This window comes from Fulmarus glacialis, unplaced genomic scaffold, assembly GCF_000690835.1.
Source record: "Fulmarus glacialis isolate BGI_N327 unplaced genomic scaffold, ASM69083v1 scaffold44748, whole genome shotgun sequence".
Taxonomy (NCBI): domain Eukaryota; kingdom Metazoa; phylum Chordata; class Aves; order Procellariiformes; family Procellariidae; genus Fulmarus; species Fulmarus glacialis.
Genome location: NW_009227168.1, coordinates 3,553 through 17,103, shown reverse-complemented (window position 1 = coordinate 17,103; position 13,551 = coordinate 3,553). Strand labels below are relative to the sequence as shown.

Below are 13,551 nucleotides of genomic sequence, written 5' to 3'. Positions count from 1 at the left end.
GCAGTATTCTTTGGGTGATGGCTTCTCTAGAAAGGAAGGCATGGGTGGCTAAAAGCAAAAATAAGGCCACACAAAATTAATGATCTAAATAATAACATAAAAATGGGGTCAGACCAAAGATTAGTTTGCCCAGTTTCCAGTCACTGACAGAAGTGTTTCAAACTCATGTGTGCCACAACTCCTGCCTAGAGAGTATGCTTCTTCGCTCTAGCCTGGTGCCTGTGGTATGTGTTTTGCAAATTGCCATACCTTTCACAGGAAGAATAAAGAACGGCCGTGATAAGTACAGGCTTTTCCTGGGACCAGGAGAGATGTGAGCATGGCACGAGTCTAGTTTGTTCTATCTGACTAACCTAACCAGTGAGGTACTGCATGAAAATCAGGAGGAGCAACCTTCTAGTTCTTTTGTTTTCTTCCCCCCCCCCCCTCTATATTATTATCCCTTTTTTTTTTTTTTTTTTTTTTTTTTTTTTTGAAGGACCTTATATGCGTAATTGCAGAAAGGATTTCAGGCTGTGAATCTTAATGTGACAATTTGAAGCCATGAGTTAGGCACATAAAATCATTCTGGGTTGTGGCTTTCAAAGGTCAAAAGTTCTCATTGATTTCAGTGGGCTTTGGATCAGACATTGAAGAGCAAAAGATTAGCAGTCCTGGTCACACCAAAGGTCCTTCTGGCGTGGTATGCTCCCTGTGGCTGTGGCCAATAGCAGAGGCCTAGGAAAGGTGTAAATATATGCAAAATATAGAGATAAATATAGAGATTCTTCCCCTAAATACTTTCTCCTATGAACCATAGCACAAGCAATCGCTGAGCCAGAATTTGTGTCTTTCTAAAATAGTCCAAGACTTTTAAACACCTAATTTTTTAGCATCTGGGTAAAAAGCCCAGTGATGGTAGTTTTACTTATGGTAACAACTCACCTCTGTAAAACACTCCTGCCCTTTGAATTGATGGCCCAGAGGTTAAACTCTCAAGTTCACTTTGCTGAATGTTGCTGTGTATCTTACATCCCACTACTCAGTTTATACGCAACCTTTGAGTTTTAGCACCTGAGCAAGCACTCAGTAAAATCTTTAACATCTTGATCTTTCACACAGCAGTCTGGAAATCTATTCCTCTGGGTTCTTTCTGTTTCCTGGCTTCCATTCATCAGTCTACAGTTTTATAGTATCAGTATGTCAGTGTTTTCAGAAAGGCAGGAATTTCCATAAAAGCTATTAGATATAAGTTGCCCATACTGTCCATCATTGCCTGGCTCTTTGCTTGAAATTGTCCAGCCAATTTGTGACTAAACATCATGTCCTTCAAGAAAAATGGACATGATTTAGGGAAGCAAAGGTGCCATCTCTGAGCGCTGTTAAAGGAATTTGCAACTAGGAGTGATGTCATGGATGAATTGCATTGCAGTCAGTGGGTTATTTGTAGGTCACCAATGGAAGAACAATTTCCGCTATGAATCCCCTTGTCTGCTGGGTTAACTTCACAAAAATAAAACAAAACAAAGCAAAGTAAAACATTGCTTTCACAGCATCCAGAGAGTTCTTGCAGTTTGAACGAGACACCAAGTTTTATGCATGACTGAGCAGTCATGCAGGGTAGCTGTTCACTATTTAATTTTTATTTATAAATTCTGAGTACTTGATACTGACTCAAATCCATTACATTAAATCCCTTTGGACTGCATTGAAGTTATTCCATTATAGGTCTGGTTATCGCTGAAGGGGTATTAAGTATCGCTGCGTAACGCTCATTATTAAAGTGTGTATCTGAAAAGCTTAATCAAGACAATGGTTCCATCACCCTAGCACCATATGTGTATGTAAGAAACAGCAGACCCTTCCTTACATTAAACTATTTTCCTTTGATTTTCCTTTTTTTCCTTTCTGAATATTACGTCTTCGTTCTTCCCTTTTTGTTTTTTTCTTTTTCTTTTTATTATTATTATTATATTGATTGCTTCAGTCAGTACTATCAGTTATAAAACAACTCTCAACCAGAAAATATGTAGATCAATCTGAGGTCAAGCTTTATTGAGTGAGAAGATTGGCAACAGCATGTGACTATGAGTTGTGATATACAGTGGTATGTTGCTCTGATATATGATGACGCTGAATTGTTTTTTATGGTGATTTAACATTGAAACGTTATTATACCGAGAGCTTAAAGTTTCTATTTAGAAAAGAATATGTCAGCAATAAAAGCAATGACTTTCACAGAGAAGGAAGACTATCACCTCATTAGAGCTTTGTAAAGAAGCTTTAATGACAGAGCTTCAGTTTATGGATAAAATCAGAGGGCAAGTCAGGAGATAATGAAACATTAGAAAAAAAGAACGCTGTATGATATGCAAGCTCACAATTAATGAAAGAAAATTGAGATCAGAGTAGTCTTATCAATTTGTTAGTTTTTCTTCTGATTGTCTTCCATTTAGCACATAATTTAAGCACATACTTAAATACATGTTTAACTGCTTTTATAACAAAGGAGGGATTTAAAAGGTCTTCCCAGATCTCAGCTTTGGGGAAGGCAACACTGATGGGCACTGGTGGTTATTCTTGAAGACAGATTTTAGAAGCTCCACTATGAATTTACTGGAATCACATTATTTTCAAGGTTTGAAAATCAAGGTTTGACCATAAGTTATTTCTATTTACAAGATGTAATTAGCAGGACATAAAGTGAGATGGAATTATACCAATATAGAAAATAACACTTTGATAGATAAAACTGTATCTTGTATGGATAAAAGTAAACCTTAAAGATGAACTAATGTCCTTATTGGTTTTTTGGTCTTGCTGTTGTAATTTCAACATCAATTTATTTGATTTTTCCAGTTAGTAAAAGAGAGATAGAGTTGAAAGTAGTCATTCAGTGTTTTGCCCAAAGATACCGTAACTCAGTTGTAACCAGAGATGGCTAAATTGGAGGAGTTTCATACTTAGCTGCCCACCTGGATATACAAGTTCACTTAAAATCGAAAATGGCATTGTCAGGGTCACATCAGTGTTGATGTGTCAAAGCTCAAATTGGATGTGACTTCAGGAAGACAGGCATGGGCAGAAGGTACTAGTAAATCACACTGAGGCAGTGGAAAAGCAAGCTCTGAAGAAGCCACTTTTTTTTTTTCAAAGGCATAAATAATACTTGGAGTGCATTGTATTGTAATGACTTGCAATAATGTATTTTCCTACAGCAGAAAACGTCCTAGATGCTGTGATTGTCAAAGCATGTGCAAGAATATGCTGCCATCGATTCTCTGGCTGTTGGATAAAAGACAGGATTTGATTTTAGTATATCCTAGTGCTTATTTAAGTCAATTTCATATTACTTTTTCATAATGTTTATTAGCATGTTTTCATATTTTATGTCTTATCAAAGCATATACTTTAGCAAACTGACAAACAGGACTTACTCTCCTGCATTTCTCAGTATGTTTTCTTTGTTTTGCAGGATCCTAAATATTTCAAGTCACAGAAGACTGGGAGAGGCCAATTAAAAGAAGGCTGGAGAGAGACCCATCAGCCAATTATGTGTTCCTACAAACTTGTGACTGTGAAATTTGAAGTCTGGGGACTTCAAACCAGAGTAGAGCAATTTGTTCACAAGGTCAGTGAAACAGGAGCTGTTTCTTGTCCTTCACGTAAGCAGAACTTGAGTACCACCCTGCACAGGAAGGTAACTATGGCTGTGTAGAAGCTAGGGAGCTCAGCCGAATCTGCTTTCAGACCTCTCTCAAGGTCTGAAAGATCTGGAGCAGAGCCAAAGAGTTCATCTCTGGGTATAAACTTGACAAAACCTGGAGCTGCTCAGGTCTAAGGTTGAGAAAAACTATCAGTAACATTTTCAGTACTGTTATAAATATGTGAGCTAAAGTATTTGTGAGTATACATGAGTACCATATATGTAGCAATGATATGCAGAATTTCTTACAAACAGGTAGTGGGAAAGTTTTCCAATCAGTCTGCTAAAAAATTAATTAATTAATGGTATAACAGCCAAATGATAATAGTCTTCAAAGTATTGACCTTCCACGTTTAAAAAACTAACAAGGAAAAAGAAGAGTTCCAGAACGTCTAATTTCCCAAAGATTAATGGATTCTGTACACATCCCAAATGGCTCCCCGTGCTAGTCAAAGCCATGCTAATGTGATCCAGTGTTGGAACAGATCCACCTCAAGTGGGAGGTTGGACTACAAGACCTGCAGAGCCAGTATGTCTGACTCTCTAGGGCATGACGTTTTAGAGACAAAACTGTCAGAATATTTTTCAGTTTAAGTCATGTTGAAAGACTACAGTGTTACTTTTCTAAAATGTTTTGTGGCTAGAGAAGTTATTTGACCTTTTCCTTGTTTTGCAGGTGGTCAGAGATATACTGTTGATTGGTCACCGGCAGGCTTTTGCCTGGGTTGATGAGTGGTACGGTAAGTATTCTCCAAATTTAGCCCATTTAAAAGGGCTGATGCAAAACTTATGACAATTAACAACAGATTTCCATTGCTTTCATGGACCATCAGGTCCTGGTATAAGTTATTCATGAAAGAGATGGAACTATGTTCAGTTTTTCTGGAACATACGGAGCTCAGGTTATTTGTAACAAGAGTAGGCTGTATTTTAGGCAGCCAGTAGGCAGCATACAGGGACACCTTTACATCCCATACATCTCAGATATGCATCAGTCCAGTCACCCTGCATTGTAGGCAGATAGAAGCTGACCCTGCCAAGAGTCATCTATATGGAGAACCACATGCAGGTTTGAATAAAGCTGCTTATTAAGACTGAACTAAAATGCAGTCATTTCCATACTGCAAACTCCTAAGGTCTCTGATCCGACACAATTTTAGCTTTTTAGGAAAGTTTTAAACTGTTAATATGGATTGCAATAAAGAAAAGATGGAGCTCTAATGTCCTTTCTGAAAAATGGATATAAATGTAAAACCTACTGGGTCTGATTCAACAGCAGCTGCATGCAAAAACTGTTCTGAATCCATGAACCAGCTGTAGGAATGGGCACTTCCAATAGTACAGAGTAATCCTGAATATCAAAACAGCCAATTATATTTTGTAAAATAAGCTCACAGGGTTTGTGCTTTCTACATCTATTTTCAGTAAGATGTATCCATAATCACAGATACTTGTACAACAGTTTCCAAGACATTCCTGGAACGTATAATAGCAATTTGGGAATATATTTAGAATGTTTATTTAGACCCTCTTTAAGCTTCAGGAAGCACCGTTTTGGGCATTTCATGGGTAGGAATGACACCTGTCTTTCATCAAAATTCAGAAACATTCTGCATTGCTTAAAAATAGTCAATTAGCCCAGCTGGTGTAAACACACACATCAACAGTGACTTCATAAACCTGCATAATTTGACACTAGAATCTAACAACAAACTCATTGTGCTGATTTTTTCAGAATATAGAAAAATTTGCTTTTGAAATCACCATGTTCTTATAAATTTAATAGTGCATGAAAATCCTGTGCTGCAGTGATCATAGAAATACTGAAATGTACTAAAAATCTCTTCTACTTTGGGATAGCCATAAACTAGTGAGAGAATTTTGTATCCAGTGAGAAGGAGTCCTTAAGAGATACTATATTTTTTATTTTGTAATTTTTTTTTTTTTTCATTTTTTACCTGACGTATAGTGATCTGTTATTTTCCCTGTACGAAGTCAGGGAAACTGATAACTTTAAATACAGAAGCCTGACTTCATGTAAAAATTGAGCCCACAAATTTGCCCCAAATCTACCCAAAATATCTATTAAAGCAAGACATAAAGAAATGTTACTGGGAAGCAAAGAGTCGTCTGCACTTCAGCAGAGTTATTGATAATGATAACAAGTGAGTAATCGTGAAGTTAAATGTACGGAATAGGTTTAGCCTAAAAACATTTAACCACAGATTTTCCCATCTTAACTCTGAATGCACCCTGTCAAAAATACTCTTTCCACAAATGAAATATTATGATACACAATTATCTTGTGGATTTTTACTGTCACGGTGAGTCTTTTTACTAAATAATGTAGTGTGCTTTTAGAACTTAATTGTCAGGCTAAGTACAAAACCTAAAAAATCTGGGCTTACTAAAATAGGTATGAATAAAGGCCAAGTATATAGCAAGACATTTTAAAAAAAAAAGTGCAGAAAGTTAGTTTAGGTAACTCTCTATGCTGTCTGTAGCCTTATGCATTGTTCTGAAGTGTAACAGTTGGTAAGACTTGCTGATTAGAAACCAAGTGTTTCATTATCCAAAATGAGTGAGATCCAATTTGTATACATCCAGTTCAATTTAATATATATGATCTGTAAAACTGTTGTGGTACTGCTCTTGACATGTTTATGTGTGTAGGGAGAGTTTTTCAAAAATACAATTTTTAAAGCATCTGTGTGCCTTCAACGTGTCTATTAGCATCTTTCAAAATAAAAGTTTGAGAAGGACTTGGAGATGATATAAGTCAGCTAAACTGAATCAAATAATCAGTGTAATAAAATCAATTATTAAACAACATGTTATGTTATGGGTATTAATGATTGATTACTCTTACTGATATTGTAAGTATGAATGTGTCTTGTCATTAAATTTACTAAACTGTATTTAGCTTTATTATTAAGAAAATCTATTTTCACAGTGTTATTTACTAATAAAGAGCATGTTCTCTGCTTGGCAAAATGCATCCTTAGCATGTTACTGACATGGCTATGAGCTTGTTTTTCATTCCAGATAACAGTAAAAGGAAAAGGCTAAAAGAGTATAAGTTAGTGGTAATCTGTGTTTCCTTTTGATCAAAATTTTAGACTGCATTTCATTTTCACTGTTGAAGTATTACGTTGTGCTACTGATATAACAGCTAAAGTTTTATCTTTCCTTAAAAGCTAGCTCGTAAAATGCAGCAAGAACCTTATACCACATAAAAAGGAGTGGTGTGATATAAGAATTTGCAAATCCAAGTGGCACATAATAAACCTGAGAAAAATGATAGCCTCAAGAACAAAAACACAGTGTACATTACCACAGTAAAAAGTTGATGGCTATTTTCATGAAGCTCTGAAGTTATCAAACCGTTGTAAAGAACAGACCAAAATTCTGACAGCTTATACCACACTTGCAAGTAGATTTATTGAAAGCATGGGAATACTCAAAAGAGTAAGGTCACAAGTCAATTAATTGGATTCTTTATGTTTTTACTGGAAGTGTGGGTTATCTTTTTAAAATCTGTAATAATTGCTTTGAGTTACATAGCAAACACCTAACAGATTATGCACTCGTTTGACATCAGGCATGCCTAGACAGTGATAAATGATCCTACTGGTAGAATCAGCCTGATTTGTGGAATATTTCTAATTCTTACAATTCATTAAATTGCTTGAGGCTACAAAACTGTTAACGTATTCACTATTAATTTAATTACGAGTATAATTAAGTGTTAGTTTCTGGAATCTAAGCTGATGTGTGTTCTAACAGTAAGAATGCTTGCTAGTCATGAGATGTACTATGCAAAGATAACATAAAATCTTTTTGAAAGTTCCTGGAAAGGTAAGTAAATATTTATAATATTTCTGTATCTATCCTTTATTCCAAGGGATCTTCTAAAAATCTTTTTAGAAGATCTTGGCCTTTGCCAAGGCCTGCACTTCAGTACTTTTTGCCTACCTTATGTTACACAGATACTCCTGAACAATTTCCACTCCTTCTTGTTCTCTGACTCCCTTTGACTTAACCTTCTTACACCTTCCTTGGCTGATATAACTACCTTTATGAGTCAATTTTCATAAAGCTAGTTGCACCATGCTTTTTTTAAAATCCTTTTTTGGCTTCTGCTGAAAGGCTATGTGTTCCTAGAACCTTCTCCTTAAAAAAAAATAAAGTTTGCACTGAATCAATGGAAAATGCCAACAATTTTGAACTTTTTACAGATATGACTATGGATGATGTTCGAGAATACGAGAAAAATATGCATGAAAAAACCAACATTAAAGTTTGCAACCAACATTCATCTACTGTGGATGAAATAGAGAGCCATGCCAAAGCAAGAGTATGTCGATTCTTAAAACATATTGCCCATCCTCAGCTAATACAACTGCACAGATCAGAGAAGAGCAATGAACTGATCTTGCTGACCAGTCAGTGGAATTTTGGGGAGGTTCTCCTTCAGTAGGAACAGAATCTTTCTCCATGAAGTGCAATGCTGCCTTTCGTTTGCACTGTAAACTGCCACTGATGTAAGAAAGGGTGGGGTTGGGCTCATATACAATTCCGTGTCTTCCAGGAAAACACAATTCTCAAATTTCCGTTGGATGCATAAAGAGGAAGTTAAATATCAGTTTTACCTTCTATTATTTGAATAGTTAATAAATGCAAGAGTTCAGAGTGCTTCAGTCAAAAAGTCAGGAACATGGGGAGTGGAAAATTTCTATGGGACTGATAAAATTGTTTGCTTCACCAGGAAAAAAAAAAGCTAGTGAATTATTCACTCTTTTCAAACTCATTTTAATGTTGTCATTGATTGCTACCAACAAGGTGAGAAGTATTTTCGGAAGTATGTAACAGCAGTTTGTGGAGAAGGGCAGACTTCTGTGTAGGTTCTTTGATTCAGAGTCTGGAAATTCATAAAGTATTTAAGTTCCTAACTTGGGCACCTCAAGTAGAGGCATAAAATTAGAAATTATTACTATCTGCAAATAGAAAAGATGCAGTGGTATTTGCTTTTGAAATGTTATTATTCCTTTATTTCTCCTAACTGCGCTGTAGAACTCAGTGATGGTTTTACTCATGTAACGAGTATGGGGCAAGGCCTGAAGGGCTTGAAGTCTTTCCTTTGTTCTTATTCAGTAAAAATTCTCATCAGCCTGAGAAGATGTTGTCCAAGCAATAACCAGGAAGGTGACTCTTGTGTTTTTAATGCTGCTGCTCCTCAATGTTACTCCTTAGCTGAGCAGTAAATTGAGAATCACTTCTGACTTCGGCTCTACATTTCAGGATTTGGCTTTGAATGAAGTCTGCCATCCGTAGTTCCCAGGTGGAAAATTGCCATTGAGGTCAGAATAGAATTTGTCATTAATGAAACAAAAAGCGAGTCTGAGCCTTCTTAGCTCAGGATAAGGTCTGGTTTTACTTGAGTGTGTATCAGAAGTGAAGTGAATTTAAAGCAAGTGTAAGCTAAAAAGCCAATAGAAGAGACAGTAAGTATTTAATGTCTGAGTTTAAAATGGACAAGTCTTGGAGAATACCATTTAGTAAGACTTTAATCAGTCTTCACTTAAATGGCCAGCAAATTGAGACATCTTCCTGTCCTCTTTCATTTATCCCAGACAAGTTTTGTTTCATGTTATACAGAAGTCCTCAATCAAAAATAGCTGAAATGAATGCATAGACTCCCTTTGATGTCAGGGTGCTTTTAAAACATTGGAGTTCAGAAACACTATACACAGTGTTACAGGGTGTGAAACAAAATGTAAATCAGCAACACAGGTTCAAATCTATCTCTAACACAAGTAGGTACAGTTCCTCTGAGACCATCTGTTTATTTCTACCACTTACCTCAGATGTGAAAATAGCTTAGTCCTCACTCCTAATAACTGGCACAGCAATGTAGGCTGAAAAGGTCCCTGGAATGTATTCTGCAGGGAAGAGAGAAGGCAGCTGGCAACATGTATGCTTTTGTTTATTTAATATGATGATGTAATACAACATAAAGCTTCTTCTACATAACATTTGCAGCCAAGGCTACAGATGCATGCAGCTGGGTAATATTAAGAAGTATCGATGTACTTAAAGTTGTCATACATACGGTAAGCACCATTGCCAGTCCCATCTCTCAGACACCCAAGTGTGTGAGAATTTTAAATTTATTAAAATCTAGTGGTTTTATTTCTGGTTTTTTTGAGCTTTCAGAGCTCAAAAAATCTATAAAATGGTTTAAATAAATACTTCGAATTTACAAATCTAACATGACGTTCAGTAAAAACCATAAAATTTATTTCAGTTGGCCCAATGGACATCTTGCAGGCAATGTACACATGAAGCAGCAGGTTTCAGAAGAGTCTTGCTGATTTTTTTGCTCAACTTACCAGTTTGTAGCAGATGTCATTCGTTTGGGATTTTATCTAAAAAGTTTTGCACGGCTCAGCTCAGAGCACATCTATGCTGGGATCGCTCTGCCCTCTTGTGGGTTTCCACAGCACTGTGACACGTTTGTCACCTGCATGAGAAGACACTTGCTGCTTTTAAAGCTTTCTGTGGACCCGATTTTCCATTGCAAAGTGGCTTTAATCTCTCATCTCATTTTGCCTCTATGTTGCAGGGAATTAAGCAGTGGATTTGTCAGTTGGCCGTAAATGTTTCAGAACAGATTCTGGATGGAAAAGTTGGAAAGCGTGTTGTGGCTTTATCAAGTGAGAGGGAATTCTTTAGGCTTTATTAGTAGAAAAGCAAAACAGCCTCAGTTATGTGCATGCAGCTGCAACTGGAAGTCAATAGAAGCTGTGCATGGGGGGAGAGAGAATTTTTCATCCCTTGATAATTAGAGTAGACAAACAAACCGATGACAACCCTTTACTTGTTCATGCTCATAATTTAGATGGGGAAAAAACCCAACAACCTATTAGTTTTATTTTGTTTGGAGTTCTGAAAAATTCTACTTGCTTACTGTGTCTCTAAATGTATTCTTTAATTGCCTATGAAATAGCTTGATTTTTCCAGCAATTACAGAGGTAGCACTCTTTAATCAGTTCAGACCCAGGTAAAAGAAGAACCATTAGTATGTGATTAATGTATTTAACTTCATTTTCTTTAAATTGGCCACTTATTGTATTCCAATCAATGCATTACAATAGAAAGGCATTCATGTGGAGAATCACTTAATGATATGCATGATAAGCAATCATTCCCTGATTTAGAATTTGGATGGAAGTAGTTTAACTGAGTTAATGAAATGATCATTTGAAATTATTCTAATGTGCCTTTATCTTTCTTTCCTTCTTGTTGAAGACATGACAATGGATGAAGTCCGAGAGTTTGAACGAGCAACTCAGGAAGCTACCAACAAGAAGATTGGGATTTTCCCACCTGCAATATCTATCTCTAACATTTCCATGCCTTCTTCAACCCGCAGTGCTCCATCTAGTGCTCCGTCAACTCCTCTCTCCACAGATGCGCCTGAATTCCTAACAGTTCCCAAAGACCGGCCTCGGAAAAAGTCTGCTCCAGAAACTCTCACTCTTCCAGATCCAGCGAAAAAAACCCTTTAAATTAACCCAGCATGTTTCCTCCTGATAAGCCATGTCTACCACAGCAAGAGTGACGTAACTCAATTTCTACAAAGGTCATGGTGGTTTGTTGGTTGTTTTTTTTCTTAAAATAATCTTACTGGTGTGGAAAGATTACTTCTTTCCTCAGACTTGATCCTTAAAACTTTCAGAGAAGTGCATGCAAGAGAACGTAGTTTATATATTCCTAAAGTAGTGTTTCAAGCCATATGGTGCGTCTTACTGACGTACAATGAAATGGTCTGAGGGGAACCCTATAAAAGAAAATAAATCTTTCTGTAGCAGTGTTCTACCTACAAATCTTCATCTAGGTCATAGCATTTATAATTAGGAGTAGGTATTTAGTAAGCTGCCAAGGACTTCTGAGGCAAATTAGTGCCAACTAGAATGCAGGGTTAACAGGAAAAAAACCCTCCCATTTTCTTCTTTTATAGCCGATTTTAAAATCCTTCCTACTCTCAGGCTTCTCCTATGTATTCATAAACCTTTGACCTGTAACTCATTGTACTTGAACACCAACAGCAATCACTCAGATTCACATTTTGCTTAATATGACTCAGGATTTGGGGCCTAGCTAACAAACACAAAACTTTTCAAACCTAAAATATCACGGTATTGAAGCCCCAATTGTAATTAATTATACTGACTTTGAGGCCATTGAACTATTTCTATCTTGCACAGAATTTGTAAAAGAAACCACCTATTTCTTGTAGATAATGTATTTTAATAGCTCTCTCCTGTCCTTTTGTGATCTCTGAAGTCCATATTGGTGTTCATCAATGGTGTTCCATATGTAAGATTGAAAAAAAGCAGCTAAATTGAGCCAGTTGAGAAGCAAACCAATGAATTCTGTCTTTTTCCTCACTGGAAGAAGAGTGGTAGTTACCCTGTGAGACCTTGAATGTAAAGGAAAGAAAATATGAGACTCCATTTTCTTTCCTGCCTCGCATCTTTCCTAAACAGCACAATCTCTGCTAACAGAAAGCTGGTTCCAGGCTTTACCATCGTCTAGGGAAGGGGTGAACAAAATCAGTCCCTTTAAAAAGCAAATGAATTGTGGGGCTGCTCAGTCCCATGTAGGGTGACGTTAAGGAAACAGAAGTGCTCTTCCTGGTCTGCATGTGAAATCACTCTTCAATCTCAGGAATTAAAATGTAGAAAAGGATGTTTCCTGGTAGGGAAGTGTAGATTGTGGAAGGAGGAGAAAAAAAAATGGCAGAAGTGGTCTCTTCCTTCCTTCCTTCCTTTTTAAAAGTAAGCTCGGTGAGAAACTTTCCCCACTGACCCCCACTTGGGGTACTTTGTTCTCTTTCATACAAATTGCTATCGAATGAATGCTGTCGGTATCTGTCTCTATTGGTACCTGTAGCAGACGTTAAATAAGCCACTGTTCAATTCCCAGTGAATGACAGCTATTACCTGAATCATATGATCAAAGCAGGTGATATTTTGTACCGCCAGTGACATGGTACATGGATTAAAAAAAAAAGAGAGTTCTCCAGAGCTGAACTATCATTGAATATTGAACAATCAGTTTGGGGATGGCCTTTTACCTGGCTGGGGCATTTGTGCCATCTCAGCACAATGCTGTGATTTGGCTGGCTTAAATGCACTGAACTTCTCAATGGCTGTAGATCCAGTAGAAGTTATGTTGAATGTGTGATATTTATAGGGTAGTTTTAATAGCAGGAGAGGTAATTCCACTGCCAACCTGCACTGAAAACAAGAATTTATTTGTTTGATAGTTAAAATCCTGTAGCTAGCAAAATCTGGGAGCTCTTTGTAGGTTAGCTGTGGTCTGACTTCATGCATTCTCCCTCTTACTGTCCATGTTTTGCTTTGCTTTTTTTCTCAGAGCTAGTAATTCTGTGTGATTAGTAAACTAATGGGTGATGATTTTTTTGTTTAAAAAGAAGCTGCTGTAGTGATGCAAACAAAACTTTCCTACATTAGTTTATGATTTCAGCTTAAAAAGTGTGCAGATTAAGTATTCATGATTATAACTGGTCTAGTCTTTGTATTATTATTTATTTAGTAACAAGATTGGAACATTGACAGAGAAGGGAAACCTTTGAAAACATAAAGCATTGTTTGGTTGTTTTTTCATTTCCTGAATTTGACCTATATGGAAATGGTTTATGTCTGCTCCACCTGAAAATCTATTTTTCAATGATTTTTTTCTTTGTCAGAGAAGAATTTGCTCAGCTCTAGTGATAATGTCCTTGTGCTTACATATCACTGTTTCTATATACATTTTGGCATCTGGGTTTGATAGAG

At 36.7% G+C, this 13,551-nt stretch overlaps 1 protein-coding gene across 1 annotated transcript in view; it reads left to right on the top strand.

Annotated features, from left to right (window-relative positions):
- Nucleotides 1-11,424, top strand: part of PITPNC1 (phosphatidylinositol transfer protein, cytoplasmic 1) — a 44,691-nt gene extending 33,267 nt beyond the window's left edge. The window contains exons 6-9 of the mRNA XM_009583060.1: nt 3,455-3,610; nt 4,362-4,425; nt 7,924-8,042; nt 10,997-11,424. Of these exons, the coding sequence (XP_009581355.1) occupies nt 3,455-3,610; nt 4,362-4,425; nt 7,924-8,042; nt 10,997-11,002 (345 nt within the window). The 3' untranslated portion in view covers nt 11,003-11,424. The remainder of the gene's footprint in view (nt 1-3,454; nt 3,611-4,361; nt 4,426-7,923; nt 8,043-10,996) is intronic.
- The last annotated feature ends 2,127 nt before the right edge of the window (nt 11,425-13,551 follow it).